The 16,275-nt window shown below is 46.9% G+C and overlaps 1 protein-coding gene across 1 annotated transcript in view; it reads right to left on the reverse strand.

Moving 5' to 3' along the window:
• The window catches only part of DET1 (de-etiolated homolog 1 (Arabidopsis)), a 36,645-nt gene extending 29,327 nt beyond the window's left edge, over positions 1–7,318 (reverse strand). Inside the window, exons 1-2 of the mRNA XM_019504063.1 lie at positions 6,166–7,318; positions 1,155–1,345 (exon numbers count right to left, since the gene is read on the reverse strand). Coding sequence (XP_019359608.1) covers positions 1,155–1,345; positions 6,166–7,248 — 1,274 coding nt within the window. The 5' untranslated portion in view covers positions 7,249–7,318. The remainder of the gene's footprint in view (positions 1–1,154; positions 1,346–6,165) is intronic.
• Between the last annotated feature and the right edge of the window lie 8,957 nt (positions 7,319–16,275).

A 16,275-nucleotide genomic window follows, 5' to 3' on the forward strand; every position in this document is an offset into this window, starting at 1 on the left:
GGTGGAGAGGACCCGGGAGGCAGGAGGTCAGACAGGGGGACAAGAGAGGGGTGGGAGGGGGTCTGGCCCTTCACTTCCTGCCACTGCTTTCTTGGCCGTAGCCATGGGGCAGGGGAGGGTGAATTTAAAACAAACCTCCAATAATCATATTCTATACAAGGAAAATTATAACAAATATATACATTTCCATGTACAGAATCTAACTACTGGGGAGTCGTCATAAATTTAAAGCTGTCTTGGATCTGGGTAAATACAGTATTAACACCCCTTCTGACTATTCAAACCAATTGTACAATTCTTGTTTGGTTTTATATTTCATTCATCCTTCAAAAGGAGACTAGACAGGTCAGCACTTTGCACTGACACCATAAAACAGCAGTTCTCAATCTGGTTGGACTCCGGGCTCCCAGCTCTTAGCTTTCACTCCAGTTTTGACTACAAAAAAACACTGAAGTAATTCTTCTGTTGCAAAGAACTCAGAAAGGCCATAACATGGCAGAATGCTTTTTATACTATGGATTTCATTCAAAACCTCTGGCTTTATCTTGTGAATCATGTGTAACAGTGCTAATATTGAGCGACACTCTTAAAAGGGCCTTGGGTCACCCCAGCATGCACAGAACTCTGGATGGGAATCACTGCTATAGACAGTGCCACCAGCAATGTTATTCCATTCAGTTTGGGGAAGCCTGCCTGACAAAAGAAATCCCATGTGTGGTAACATTTTGGGTTTATTGAACCCTGACTTCATGGGTGTATGCTGCACAGATGCTGTGCTCTAACAGGCTTGAAGGAAGTCACAACACACGATGCCTCCCTCTCCAGCCTTCTTGTTTCAGAAATGCTTTGCTCCGGTTTAAATGCTAGATCATCACTGTATTTTCTGGGGTGGGTCTGTCAGTAGCTAAGAATACTAAAAAAGCTCACAAAGACTGAATACAAGTCATACACATCCTGCCTCAGCTTTGGGTGTTCTAGGATTCCAGAACCATCATGTTATGGCATTACAAGCCACATTCAAAACGAACTCTAATCCCAATCAGTCAGTAAGAAGCTATCTTTCTTAAGGTTGCCACAGCTTTTTGATACTGGCCTTGAATAGGTGGGGGCGAGCGTGTATCTACATGGTATAAGGCATGCTCCGAATGGCTCACCGGCGCTGGATCTGTCTGGCAAAGTTGTTGCTGGAGGCAGAGCAGGGGAACTGGACAGCCTCGCTGTGCAGGGTGGCATTCCTGAAGAGGTCACAGAAGTTCTCAAAGAGCTCCAGAAGCTCATCTGAAGTATTCTCAAACACAGCAATAACCTCTGTGGTAACCATGTTGTACACCACAAAGAAGGAGGGCTGCCGAGAGGAGCAAAAGACAACAATTATCAGCAGAGCACGGATACACAGGTCCCATATTAGTTGGAATTCTCCCCTGTCTCTCCCACACCATGTAAGACAGACACTTTCCCCAATTACTCTGCAATGCAGGAGAATCCACATTCCCTATACAAATTCATTATGCTATTCAAATACCTCAATAGGTACCAAATTATCCAGCCTATTAACTACAACATATTATTTGTGGAGGGAACTCAATGTGCTTCCAATTCTTCATTTCAAACTGGACGTCAATATTTCTGTTTTCTCTTCCTCACTCCCCAACCTCCACCAAATATAAAATGCTTTTTAAAGTGGCAGATTTAATTTTCTTTCCTGCTGAGGAAGTGATTTTAAACCAGGTGCTGGCTGGCAACAAATTATTTTTCCTGTATGTGGAGAGCCGAGAGCTCTTTTCTGGCATTATTTTCTTCCTGTTCTTAATATTTCCAACATGCAGAGATGAGCCTTTTTAGTGCATTGTGTTCCAACACTGCCTTCAGAAGTTGTGTCCTCCAGGTACCCTGCTGGTACAGAAATGAAAACCTCAAAGACATTACCCAGTTCTTTTTAGTTCTGACACTCTTATCCAAGAATTTCCAGGCACCACATTTGGGATTTATAATTGCAGTGATTTGAGGACTTTGGGAGGAAATCTTTTCCTAGATAAGGTTATTCACAAATGCATTAATCCCCAAGCCCAGCTACCAGCCACACATGTGAACTCCTATAACTCTCAGGAGAGCTTACAGATCAGCACCCTTTTGCCTTCAATAGCCACGATACCCGATGACCTCAGATCTTAGGATCCTCATTTTTATTAGATGCTTTCAAAAGGGTCTAAATATACTTTCAACCTAGAGACTTACCTTGGTGTACGTACACTATAGGTCTGGTCTAACAGAAGCACAGCTGGAGACTCATCCCAAAATATCATTCTTTGGGATAAATTGTACACTGGGGTAAAGAACAGGGGAATAAATCATGGGCAGCTCTCCTGAAACCAGATAGTGTGTCTCCTTCTCTAATGCTGTATTTCATAGTAGCTGTTGCTAGCACGTTGAAATTAGACCATCATAAAATGGGGGAAAGCAGCGGTGGCCTAGATACCCATGGACTACTTTTGTCATCTATGCTATTAGCTAAGTCACCGCTGCAGGAGCGGAAAGCCCTTACAGGTCCTGGGGACTGGCATGAAGAGGTAACCAAAGGAAAAGGTTTTTAAATATCCAATTGCATGCCGCAAATATATTTACCTTTTTGAAGACTGAAAAATTAAATTTGCAACATATTCCTTTTATAGGAACCACTGCACTCCAGGTAAATGTTTATCAGTGCAGTGCACTCCACCAGAGCACCTCACATTAGGTGTTACAAATGGCTCTAACATGTGAGTGTGCATTGTGCAATAGATTAAATATATTAGGTAGCCAGCCACACATCTATGGGGTATGTACGTGTTGGGGGGGAGGGTATAAGGGGGTGGGAAATGTAGTATTTCTAATTCACATCGTGTCCAGACTCATCTGAGAGCCTGACTGAACACTACACTACCCTAATTTCAGTTTTGATTCCTCCTAGCTCTACAGTGGATGTGTGTAGAAGTCTAAACGGTGGAAAAACCCTTCTGAATCACATAGTTAATTTCCCTGCTAACCTAACATTAAGATTCCAAAAATCAGAAAAAAAGAAACCAGGCTTAAATATTAAATTGCACCACCATTTCAGGCGTCACTAGATAATCTGATGACTAACAAACCACCAGGGAAGGTTAGACTTGAGTGCACAGGAAGGAACAGAGATTTTCACTGAAGAGAGCCCAGCTACTGTTGGCATAAAAAACATTCAAAAACAGTGGGAGATGGCAGGGTATGATGATAGGGCTGTTTGGCAAGGTTGGTAAAGCTAAAATGTTCTATGTTAAAGCTTTCATTTAAAAAGAAAAAAAAAAAAGCCCTGTCCAGCTGCATACACAATCCCTTAAAATAACATTTTATAAGTTCAAAAATGAAACCTGGATGTTTCTCTCCCAACACATCAAAATCCCCACAATGCTTTTCTCCAACTTCCTCAACCCAGTCTCATGCAACAGCTTAGAAGAAACAGCTTTGAAATTGACAAAATCAGAGAGTCTGAGGTTTAGCTTGAGCATGGATGAATCAAAGGTGCACTGTAGCTCAATGTTTCTCAACCCATGGGTTGCAAAAATATGTCAAAGAGTTGCGAGCTGTGGCAGGGCAGAGGGGCAGCAGGAAGGCATCTGCCCCTTCCAGGCAGGGTTGGGGCCGGGGTGGGGAGAGGGGGTACAGAGGAAAGCTGCGTGTCCAGCAGGTGGTACCAGTACAGTGCCCATGCTCATACAGACAGGGCAGTCAGGAGATGCAGCTCAGGGGGTGGGAGGGGCCATGACCTGATAAGGTTTGCCTGGCACTCTGTGGCAGCCCCAGCCCAGAGCAGAGGGGTGCCACAGGCCTCTCCTCCCTCCAGCCCATGCCAGGGCCAGATTCACACTGCTGCTGCCTGCACGAGTGGAAGCTGCCACAAATACCATGCTCCAAGTGGGATGGGGGCAGCTGGAGGCTGGGCACAGGCACAGCCAGGAGGGCATGGGTCAGGACAGGCCATGGATCTTTGCACATGGGTCCCATTAAGAAAAAGGTCAACAACCACTGTTGTAGCCAACCTCTCTGTGAAAAGGGAAGCCCTTGCCACCAGTGCTTTTACGTAAAGCTGGTTACCTCAACAGCTCAAGTGATCAGACAGCCAGAATTTACCCAGAAAGAAATAAGAAACTGATTGCCACTCCTGAAGGAACAGTCTAGTGTTCTGCCTGCATCTAACACTGCAAACCAGCCCCAGTCTGAATCAGCTACGAAGTCTGAGAGGTCTTCAAATGGAACGACTCCAGAACCCAAGCCAGTCTCAAATGCCTGGGGAACCATGGAAAAATCAATCCAAGAGAATCCATAGCATTCACCTAGCAAGGGCAGCTTAAGTTCTTTTGGGTCACCAACATCGTCAAAACTCCTGGACTAGCAGAAGAGACTCAGGAGCACCTCACTGTGAATCATTTAGACAAAGACTCCCTGTCTGGGGATATCCCTAGAATACATGCCACAGTATCTGGTAAATACTTCAAACACTGCATCGGCAAAACAAACTCAACCTTCAAGAACTCAACAGTTAAAACAACTGCACACACCATTAGTTGCAACCCCACACCTGATTAATATGGCATACAGACAACCACTATCCCTTCATGATAGCTTCTAGTCCTAGTAAAAGAACAACATAAAGATCAAGGGGAAAATTACCACCAAACTTCCACAGAAAACAAAACAGTGAACAATAATCAGCAAAAATATTTGTAAGGAATTCTTGCTAGAATCCTTACATTTCTTTTAATGTATAGGAAGTAAAAATAAGAAAAAGAAGGGAATTACATCGTTTAGTCTTTTTTGAAGTAATCTTGGATTGGCTTCAAATGGATTGAAACATAAAGACCTCGGAGCGGGGGGAGAGACAGAAATGATAGGTAACAAGTATGGGAGGGATGTTTTGTGGGTACCACAGAGATTAGCCGAAACTTAGTGACAAGTGTATTTCTTTGATAAAACCACTTTCGGCTCAGTAAACAGCCCATGAGTTACAAACTGTAGTTGGCAGTACATTGGGTGGAGTCAGACTATGGAAGCTAAAAAGAGCATGGGGTGGCATGTGCAGAAGTACATCACAGAGTAAGAAAGTTAACAGTCTATTCCAGGAATGGCCAAAGTGTGCCATATGTGCTACAAGGGGTACAGGCAGCCTCTATATGTGGCATGCCACAGACCAAGAAGACAGGCAGCAAAGGGGCAGCTAGGGCAGGGAGCGGGAAGCAGAGCAGCAGGTCCAGCAGGGAGCACAGGTCAGGGAAAAGAAAGCAGAGCAGCAGATCAGGAAGGGGAAGGGGTCAGAGCAGCACTGAGGGTGCAGGGCTAAATTGTGGTAGGCCTCTCAAATGGTCTATTTGTTATATTACTTTGCATTACTGCCTCTGAACCACTGTTCAGTTCTGGCACTGCCTTAGAAGAAACAAACTGGTGGGAATAGGAGAGGGGTTAAGAATAAGATTATCCAAGGACTGAAGAGATTGATACAAGAAGCTATTTTTAAAGACAAACTACATGTACAGTTTTGGCAGCAGAAACAGGGATTAGATACGAAAGGGTGTAGATGCCATGGTGGAAAGAAGGTGCAGTATTCAGGGCTGCAATGGATGTCATTAATTTATTTATTTTTAGGATGATTGGCATGAAGTAATTCTTAACCAAAATTTTTAAAGTGTAGAGGGATCTGTGAAAGGAAAATAGTAGTCTCCTCATTTGGTACATTTAAAACTATAACCATTGTTCAGAGTAGAGATCCTCTTTCACTTTGGGTTTTTAAAATACCCAAAACAGTAAGTCCCCAATACAGATTAAAACTGCTAATGCTACCACAATGTGACAACAAACTAGACAATTAACCCAAAGCAGAACAGAGAACCATCTCAGTTTGCTGGGAAATAGGAATAATGAACGGCACGCTTTTCTAATGTCTACAAGTTCAAAGGCATCTGAGAGATCATGAACAGCAAGAAATACCAGCGTTATTACATACCAAAGGCACCATCCAACGTCTTCAACAAGAGGATCCAAGTTATGTAATTATCCCTAATCAAGCCTCCCCTTTTACCACTCAGTCTGAAACAAGCGTTTGGACCAGAAATGCAGCCAAGTTTTTGTTTGTAACTGCCCAGTCGAGAGGACAGGCCCTACCTGGGAGGGGTCTGTCACCCGCAAGGTTACCACATCTTCACTCGTATATTTGATAAACAGGTGGTTCTCATCTAACAGCTGCATCTTCCACATGCGGAGCTGCCTCAACTGATCGAAGTACTGAAAGAACCTCCTCTTGGCCATTGCGCTGCCGTCCTGCTCCGCCCTCCTCCACAAGTAAACCAAAAGCCGGTGCTTGAGAGAGTTGATGAAGGGCTCTTTGTAGGGGTTCGCCATCCCCGTCTGCGTGTCCCGCTGCACTTCTGGATAGACGGCCGACAGAGTCAGGAGATCATCCTCGTAGCAGAAGCGCCCAATGGTCCGCACGTCGATGAAGGTCCCCTCGGGCGTCACCTGAAAGACGTGGATGGTCTGCTGCTGCACAGAGAGGATGGCCAGGATGTTCTTGTAGAGGTAGAGCCCCTGATTGTGAGACAGAATGACCTTGTCACACTTGAACGTCCTTGTGTCGCACAGCCGGCCCGTGTGCAAGTCGATGATGTGCAGGGAATAGTCCTCCAAGGGCGACCGGGGGTTGGGCGTCACGGACTCACTGTTGCGGTACACCTCGAAGAAGGGTGGGTGCGGCTCCTCGGGCAGGTAGGCGGCCGAGCCCACAATGACATAGCGGCAGTCGTCCGTGAAGAGGCTGCACTCGCGGTTCAGGTGCTCGCCATTGGACGCCACGTTGGTGATGTGCAGCAGCACGAAGAAGCGCTCGAAGAGCCGCCCACGCAGGTTGACAGAGCGCTGGTCGTTGCCATTGGCCAGGATCTCGCCCTCGTAGCCCTGCAGCAGGTCCTCGGCCGCCTGGCAGCCCTGGTACTCGTAGATCTCGAGCGAGGTCTGGTCGGACGAGAAGGCGATGAAGTAGCGGCCGTCAGGCGAGAACTTGCGCAGAAAGCAGGGCGGCTTCTCCACGTTCACCACTGTGAAGTTGGGGAAGACGTTCTGGTGGAAGACGCGCACCTGGTGCCAGTGCGTCCCCGCGCGGCCCGAGCTCAGGCGCCGCCGCTCCAGCCGGTAGATCACGTTCTGGTTCTGGATGCGGCGCGGCCGCAGCGTCGGCGCCTCGGCCTCCATACGGGGCCCGGCCCGGCCCGGCTCCCGCGGCCCTTCACGCCATGGCGGCCGCCATCTTTCCGCCACAGCGCCGCTGCGAACGACTGCGCAGGACCAGAGCGGCCCGGAAGTGACCCCCGAGACCATAAAGGACGCGGCGCGGGGGGGGGGGGGATGGACGGGGTAGAGTGTCTCCTCGCGCTCTGCAGCAGCAGCGGCCCCTGGCGGGCGGAGGCGGCGCTGAGGGGTGTTGGTGACCGTGCGGGTATGGTGGTGGTAGTAGAATGGTGTCGACCCTACAAAGTGTTCAGGAATGCAGTGTCATGGTTGACCGACACGTTTCTTTGGGCCAGTCCGATCTCTTTTATTAGACCAACTCATTTTCCTTATTCTGTTGGATTAGCTCAAATAGTGCTCATGGGTGCAGCCTGTGCCAAGTCGGTTGTACCGTCGTGTCAACCCTTGTGTGATCAAAGTGTTCAGAAATGGACAGTCATGGTTGTCAGACATGTTTCTTTGGGTCAATCCGATCTTATTTTATTTTATTAGATCAAATAATTGTCAAATAATCAAATGATGTTATTAGATCAATAATTTAAGAAATGCCTGGATGATTGTCTTGCTGGAGTAATCTGACCCCAGCTGACTTCCTGTCCCTTGGGCAGTGGGCTGGACCCAATGATCTCACAAAGTCCCTTCTATCCCTAATGTCTATGAAATCTATGAATTATTTTATTAGATCAAATGATATGATAAATAATTTGATACAAATTATTTTATTTTATTTTATTAGACCAAATAATTGATGTAGCATATGGCAAGCCCAGGTCACTCTCAGGGAGTCTGAACTGACTTTGGGGTTTGCTGTCAGCACTTTCCCATGATGGCTTGCCTCCAAATGAAGAATTTTTTTTTTTTGTAAAAATATATGTCTATATATCTTACTTTCTAGTCATCTTTCATCACATTTTCATGCACACCAAAATGAAAACCATAAACCTGTCACAATATACACACCCACGGACCTGCACACCTGCGCAAAAGCCCACCAGCCTCCCAACCCCAAAATCACACTCCCTAAATCCCCACCCCAGTTACAGGGTTGAAAGTCTCAGTTCATCTATTGTCCGTGTTGCTGCTGCTGTCAATCTAGCTCCCACTGGTAGACCCACTGCCGCTGTTGCTGCTGCTTTCCTCCAATCCATTCACCTTGGTGTACTCTTTGCTGTTGCAGTCCTCTTCTCTGCCTCAAAATAAAGAAATGCTTCAACTTTGACGATCCAGTTCTCACTCACTCACTTGCCCTTACAGTGAGCAATATAAAGGAAATATGAATAAGACTTATTTGCCTACCTTTTTTTCAGTGCGTGATAATTTGAGCTTCCAATACAATAATTTCATATTTAAGACCTGGCAACACTGGCACCCATGCTCCCCAACCCTGAGGGGCCTGAGCTAGCAGTGAGGGCCTGGGCATCGAGGCTGGGACTAAGGAGGGACTCTCTGGCTCTGAATGCCGTAGAGACAGGCACAGCTGGACCTTGGGAAGGGTCAAGGGGGTGTAGAGCATCCCAAGCAGGACCACCATCTTTCTCCAGTGACACAGAAATGAGAGGCTTCACAATATGCTGGGGCAGCACCTTGCAATTCCTTGCCAGAGAAAGCAGGGAAAATACAGTAAAAATAGTCAAAAGCCACTGCGGTGTTAGTCCTACAGCCATTATGACCCCCTGTATGTCTCTTGTTCCAATTCCTAGAAGAAACTCTCACCTCCTTGAGTGCCTCCATGGGCCTCTGGGACTTCCTCATCAGTCATTTTTACACCTGGGTTCATGTGACCATGTCTGAGTTCAGGGTTTTAGCAAGAGCTGAAAACGGGCTGCCGGGCTGTGAAAGAGCCATTTTGAGGAATGCAAGGGTTTCTTAGGGTGATATCTTTTATTGAGCCAACTGTGTTGTACTCCAGAGTTGCATATATGAAGTTGCGTGTGTTGGCTGGAGGATTGCAGATGATGAGTCGCTCCTACCTTGGAGGTCTTTAAGAGGAGAATGGACTAGCACCTGGGTGGAGTCATCTGACCCCAGTGCTCTTTCCTGACCAGGGCCAGGGGTCAAACTTGATGATCTACTGTACTGAGGTCCCTTCTGACCCTAAAAATCTATTAAATCTATGAGTCACCTTGGCATGATGTTATGTTCTTATGTGTTGGCCCCTCAATTAGAGGATGTTCCCTACCACAACTCACTGATGAGTCCTGAAGTGACTTAAGAGTCCAAACCTTGAGCCACAGACCTGTCCACAGAAGTAGAAGATCTGATCTTTTTGCAGGGGAGAGTAGGCCACAGGCCAGGATTTCTCTCCTTTTCCTTCCTCCACTCTCTCTTCTCTGCTTCAAGGATGAGATGCTTTACCTCAAAACGAGCAGCTGTTTGGTTGAGGTTGTGGTGCCACTGGAGTTGGTTGGGAGCCAACTCCTCCCAGGTTTTGACATTGCATCTGTTTTCTTGAGGTCTGCTTTCCATGTGTCATTGTAGTGTTTCCTGTGGCAACCACAAGATTTCAAGCCATACCTGGAGGATTGCAGATCCTGTGCAAGAAATGCAGTCATACACACCTATATACAGCACAACTATGCAGAATAAATTTGGAATAACAGTGACATCTTCTTAAGCCTTTGCAATGAACATAACATCATTCCAAGGGGACTCATCAGCTGCAGTCCTCTAACTAACACACACAACTCTGTATATGCAACACAACTATGAGAACTTCAGAGTACTACATGGTCAATCCAATAAAAGATATTACCCTAAGAAAACCCTGCCTCTCACATTTCTGGATCATCACAGCAACAACCTCACTGTTACACAATCATTCCCAGGAAGGACTGGCAGACAGCAACACTGCAAGAGAAAGGATAGTGTGCATAATGGAACATCTAGACCATTAAAAAGGAGAGAGGGTTGTAACCAGCTGTGGAGCGGAGAAAAATTAGCAGAAATTCAGGAGATGACACTAAGCCATGAAGTCAACAGACTCTCAGCACTGACTGAACAGAAATGTGCTGCTCTCCCTCCCAGGCAGTTGGTTTTAAAGTTTAGGCGGAGCAGGAATCAAAGAGGGATGGACCGCACCATTGCTCCCACCCCCACTTTGATCAGCCTAGAAATGTTGTCGAACCTCCATCCCTGAATATTTTCAAGACCAGGCTGGACAGACCCTTGGCTGGGTCAGTTTGCTTAAGCAGGGGGCTGGGCTGGATGTCACTGTTTGAGGTCCCTTCTGACCTGATTTTCCAGTGAACCCAATGCAATGCCACCTTCACAACCTGTGATGACCAAGCTCACCATATCTGTGCTGTGGAGGCAGGTCTCCTTCTGAGAAGGAAATCACATGGACTGGCCTCCTCATCCAGGCCCACACTGGGGGGGGAGGGGGCAGGGGGAACCATCGTCAACCTGACAATCTTGCCCCTGCTTTTCTTCAGTATTTAGAAATTCTCTGTCTCATCTCAGCAGAAGTCTCAGCAACATCCATGTTGTGTATTGAGTGTTTAATTCAACCACAGATCTCCACGTTGACAATTACACATGATGGAAATAATGTCTTAAGCTGCACATGGAACCAGTCCCTGGTGGATGCTGCTCAACACTTGCTATCAGGACACTGCATAACCCAATAGGTTATTCATCTCCAATGTGAATGTTGGGCTGGTGACAAGTACAGCCGCCCTGGAAACTGATGCCTCTGCAGGCCCTCACTGCAGGCAATAGAAAATATGCAGTTATTTCCCCACGCACCAGCTCGTCCAGCAAAGAGGAATTTCAAAGGCACAAGAGAGTTCATCTCCAGGGCCTCCTTGGTCTCTGTGCTGGGATGCCAACAAGGAAAACTTTTCTGATCTGGGCCCTTGTCCAGAAGGAATTGAGCTGATATTTTCCTTCTGCCTTTTCTTACTGGGATTCACAGTTTGCCTTGCAACACAGGGGCAGAATCTAATTCCCATTGTAGTAAGACATCTTTTCTCATACTGGGGGGCTGCTTGGAATTAACTGCTCTGCTTGGATTTATTGTCAGTCCTGGCTCCTACCTAGATGTACCAGGCCTCTCAGCCTAACAGGTTAAAATGGTAGAAAAGTAGCAGCTCAGCAGCATGGATCATTCATTTTGGGAACCCTTTCTATTCATGACAAGAGACAACAGAAGTGTTGTCAAGAGATGAAGAGAGACCATACTTCTGACTTGCACATCTTTCAGATGTATGAATGAGAGGGAAAATCTGTACAAGGGACTGAACCTCTGTGTCAGTTTTTCACCACTGTCTTTCCCTGAGCTGATGTAAAACTGCAGCACTGCAGTGCAGTGTTTCTGCCATCCCTCACCTTCCCCCAGGAATTAGCACCTGTTCCTCCTCATTTTTCAATTAAGTCTGATTATTCCTGATAATCTGAAAAAGCCTCCCCCATAGTGTGGGCATTAGAGCAGAGGAAGTTCCTCCATCCAAGGCTTCCCTCTGTTGCCTTGATGGCATCATTGCTTGTGTTGTGTTCCTCAGTTTCCATTCTAGGTATTGGCCACTAATTGGTCAGAGCGGTCACTGGTGGGTAGCCAGTCAACTCTGACTGGTGTAGGGACAAGTATATTGCCTGATCCCACTCACTTCTAGAAGCACCTTGGTCCCGTCCTTCAGAAATACTGCTTTTTGGCAGGTAGTGAGTAGAGATAACAAAAAGAGAAGTAGAAATGAGAGGGCCTTTCCTAAGGCTGGAATCTCACACAGGAGATGTAGTGGGGAGCAGCATCTCTTTGTCCTTTTTACATGCATAGTCCTATTAAACGTGGTCATCTCCACCTAGAGCTGAAAGAGTGCTTTTAATGCAGTACTTGCCAGATCTTACTGTGGGAACTTTGGCTCATCACAAGAAAGAAACAGCCCAAATGAAAGAGTGGAAAAGAGAGACTGCAGAGCTGAAAATTGGCTCAGGAGACAATATCCCTGGGGTGTAGATGGTCTCCTCATTTTCAAAGCAGAAGGACATAATTTTGTGCTCTTTTCTATGGGGTGTCTTTTATGGGATCCAACTTCCCAATATGTGATTTCCCCCTGACCATAAAGAAGCATGTTTGCATCTCACAGCATGATGGGGAGGGGGACAAACAAAAGAGGTCATGGCTCATAAAATGTGGGGAGAATTTCCACTCTGTTCTCCATCACCTGCAACAGGGAGGCCAGGTGGAAAGACAGTTCATGGCTCCATTTCTCCTCTCCTCCCATCCCGTCCCTCACAAATTGAAAGGTTGACAAGCTGCAGCTTCTGTCTCAACAGATCCCTTTGCAAAGACAGCGCAAGCTGCAAAAGAAAAAAAAAAAGTGCCAGTGCTATATGGATCTGCAGGAATAAAACAACTACTGCAAAGTGTCTCTTATGCAAATACGTTTGCTCCCAAAATAGCGTGAGAGGCAGAGCAAAATGGAACAAAAGAGGAATTTGCTGTTAAATTATTTCTGCAACATCGTCTGTCCTCTCTCACAGCTGCTGGGGGCCTGATATTAGAGAGTTCTGCATCCACAACTCTAAGCGTCTTCAGGGAAAGACTTGGACACACAGTCCTCACAGCTACAAGGACAAGCAGACACTGACTCTGTCCCCTCCCTCATCTATCCCCAAATCCCCCATCCACTGGCACTCAAAACAGATAAGACTATGAATACAATCATTCATAAGAAGGGACCAGTGGAGCCATACTGGTACACTGATCTGACCACTAAGGCCTATGACAACTACCCCGAGATGAAGCATTTCTACTGTACCTGTAGTTTCACCATTGCTGATATTTACCCTGCTGCTGAGACAGTGACATATGTAAGAGCACAGGCCACAGAGCATTTCAACAGATCTTGTTCATTTGAATCAGGCTGGGCCAAATCCTGTACTGCAGTTGTTAGCTGTACTGCATCCAGACTGTGGCAGGTTTCCATCCATCTGACACGAGGGAATAATTTCTAGCTCAGCTAGTATCTGTTCAAACATCAGCCATTCCCTTGTTTCCACAGCGTTGGAGGTGAGTGCCTGCACTACCCTGTTCCTTCTGCTTATTGCCTGAGGTATACCAGAAAAGCTTCATTTATAGATGAGACAACAGAGAAGTTCCCATCTCCTATTTCCTCTGTGCGCTCTGCGTTTCCCTAGCTGGGTCATGGATTTGCCATTCTGTCTTTATATTTCGGTAGTTCTAATTGCCATTTGCTAATTGTATTAGCATTTCTTTTCCCTTTCCCTTTGCTTTGTTGCTTGGACAATTGTGCATCACAGCCCTCCTAGCACAACTAAATTACTGTCCCTGGGAGGTTTCTGCTACCCCAAAGGTTCAAAATCTGTAGGTAGTGCAGGTCAAAGCCTTGACTTCATGGCTAAAGTGGATTTTTGGTGGATAAATATGTTTCTCACCTAGCTGAAGCACCTGCAATTTTGGGGGGAAAAAACCCAAAAACAGACAAAAAAACCCAAACATGAATATTCAGCAGAGCTTGGTCATACTAACACAATAAACCTTCCACCTTTTCAAAGAGGTCCAAGAGCTGCTGTTGGTATTGCAGGGGACTAGAAAGTAATCTGCAATCTAGTGAGAAGATGCAGCTCTTGGCCTCTGGTGCCTTACAGTTGTTCAGATAAATTTCTCGGCAGCATCTTCAACCCTGGCACACGGGTATCCTAAGATCTGGGAGAGGACACATGGGATTTGAAAGTTGAATTCAGTCCTGCAGGACATGTGATGCCCCCCTATAAGGAACAGCACAAGCTTTGCCTGCAGACAGATCAGAGGACAGGGCCCACAATCACTCCAGAATGATTCACTGGTTAGTCTCATGCCAGATCCCAGGGCCACAGGTGACCTGAGGTGCAGTCATCACCAGTTTGCTTACCAAGTCACATATGAGCATGTCGATTTTCTTCAACACAAACTGCAGGTCACTAAGCTCCTCTCATGTCAGTCTGCCACCTGGAAGGCTGGCCTCCTGTGTGACACCATCCACTGCTGCAAACACTTCCTCTGCAAGGATGCTTTTTCTTTCAATCCAGTCCCAACCTCCCTTGTCCTCTCCACAATGTCTTTTTAAATCTGCCTCACCCATGCACAGCTGTTTTTTCATACGGGTGTCTGTGGAAGATCTGGGTCTGCAATAAGATGGAGTGTTATAAACCTAGACTGAACTGTGAGCCTGAAGGAAGAGTGGGTGCTTTAGGTCAGGACAGAGTTGTCACAGCTGTGTACATAGTCCCCAGACTAGACTCATGAGTCATGAGACACCTCGGGTCTGGACTGGAGAGAAAGGGCAGATACCAGAACCAGGGCAGCAGCGGATACTGCAGGCAGCTGACAAGTTAGATATACTGGTAGGGCTTGAAGGGGAGACTGGGACTGGAACAGCCTGGGCAAAAGGTCAGGCCTGAGGTACACTAGCAGTGCTGGGGGTAAGATGGGGAGCTGAGGACTGCAGGGGAGCTGCAGCTCAGGGCTGTGTCCTCAGCAGACAGGCTGCCCATCACCTCTTCATACCATGCCTAGCTTTCTCCATTAGCTTTTAGTCCCCCACTTTCACCAATGCTAAATTCATCCCATTTTAAAATCTACTCCACTCCTTGATTTTATTTTCCCAACTCATTTCCTACCCATCTCTGCATAATGCGGGGACTGTAATTGCCTGCTTAGCCCGGGTGATGGGTGCACGGTCTACCTGTGGAATGGCCAGCGGGCCCGGGGCTGCTCAGGAGGGGCTGCACTTGTTTGTTTTTAAAGGGCTTGAAAGCTTTTTGTTTCTCCTCAGGTTTGTGCAGCAATCTGGGGCTCACGTCCGCCAAGGCTTTTAGCAGCTCTTCCTCCCTCGCCCTCTGCATTAGTGACACAGGCAAGGGAGTGGGAGCTGAGAGGATGGACTGGAGGGGCACTTGCCTTTTTCCCCCCTCTTCTATTTTTATTTGAAAGGAAGAATGTCAGGGGTCTCTCGAGTTCCATTTGCCGGCTGCTGACCTGGCCTCTCTTTCTGAGCCTGAGTGGCTTATTACACATTCCTGGCACAGACAGCTCAGGCACTTTGAGCTACTTCATAAAGCGGGGATATAAGTGCCATAAATATAAAAGAGATATGGGGTTGAGGGGAGGGAGTGGGCATGGGACATTGTCGAAAATGCTAGAAGAGGTATCTTTGCTGCATGTTTGGAGGGCTGAGTGGGGCCCTGCTGGCTGCTGGGATTGAGGAGGGGAGGAGGCTGGCACTGTTGGCCCTACATATACCTTTAGCCACCACAGATGACTTCTCAATCTCTGCAGCAGACAAAACCGCCTGCTCAGCAGCTTTGTAATGACCATCCCATTAAGGAGATTTGACTCCAGCACCCACTTTGGTGCCTCTGGGCTGGACTGTGCAAACAAACAAGAAGGCAGGACTTGATTCCCAGCTCTGCCCATGCTCTCTCCTTGAGGCAGAGGGTTGCTTCTCCCTGCAAGCCCCTTTGCAAGGAAGCTGGTACATAAGGCTCAAAGGGTTCAGTGGTTTCTGTCCATTCCCTGAGCTTTATGATGTACTCCCCTTCATTCTTAGCTGCCTGGGAGTCCTCTGCCCCTGTAGCTAGGCTGAAACCTTGTACTACTAAAACCGGGTCTCCAGTGCATGCAGATCCCAAAGGAGCTGCATGAGCTGGCACAGAGCCCACAGCAGAGTACCTAAGGGAGAGGAGTTATATTTCCCATCCAATAAATACTCTTTATCTCTCTATATAAATCCATGTTGTTTTGCACATGCAGTGAGTGGAGGTTATTTACCTACCAGTCTTGGAGCGAGAGAGAAAGGTCTTGTTCCTCTAGGCACCTATCTGTATTGAGTTTGCTGCACACATGGTTTGGACTGCTCCTTGAGCAATGGATCCATACAGCACCCAGAACAAGAAGGATCCCAGTCCTCACAAAGGGCTGCTCAGCATTAGCACAACAGAAATATCAGAGGACATTTAAAAAACCTCCGTTAAGTTATGGTGCAGCTAGGCAAT

This window comes from Gavialis gangeticus, unplaced genomic scaffold (genome assembly GCF_001723915.1).
Source record: "Gavialis gangeticus isolate Ggan-Ray unplaced genomic scaffold, GavGan_comp1, whole genome shotgun sequence".
In the NCBI taxonomy this organism is placed as follows: domain Eukaryota; kingdom Metazoa; phylum Chordata; order Crocodylia; family Gavialidae; genus Gavialis; species Gavialis gangeticus.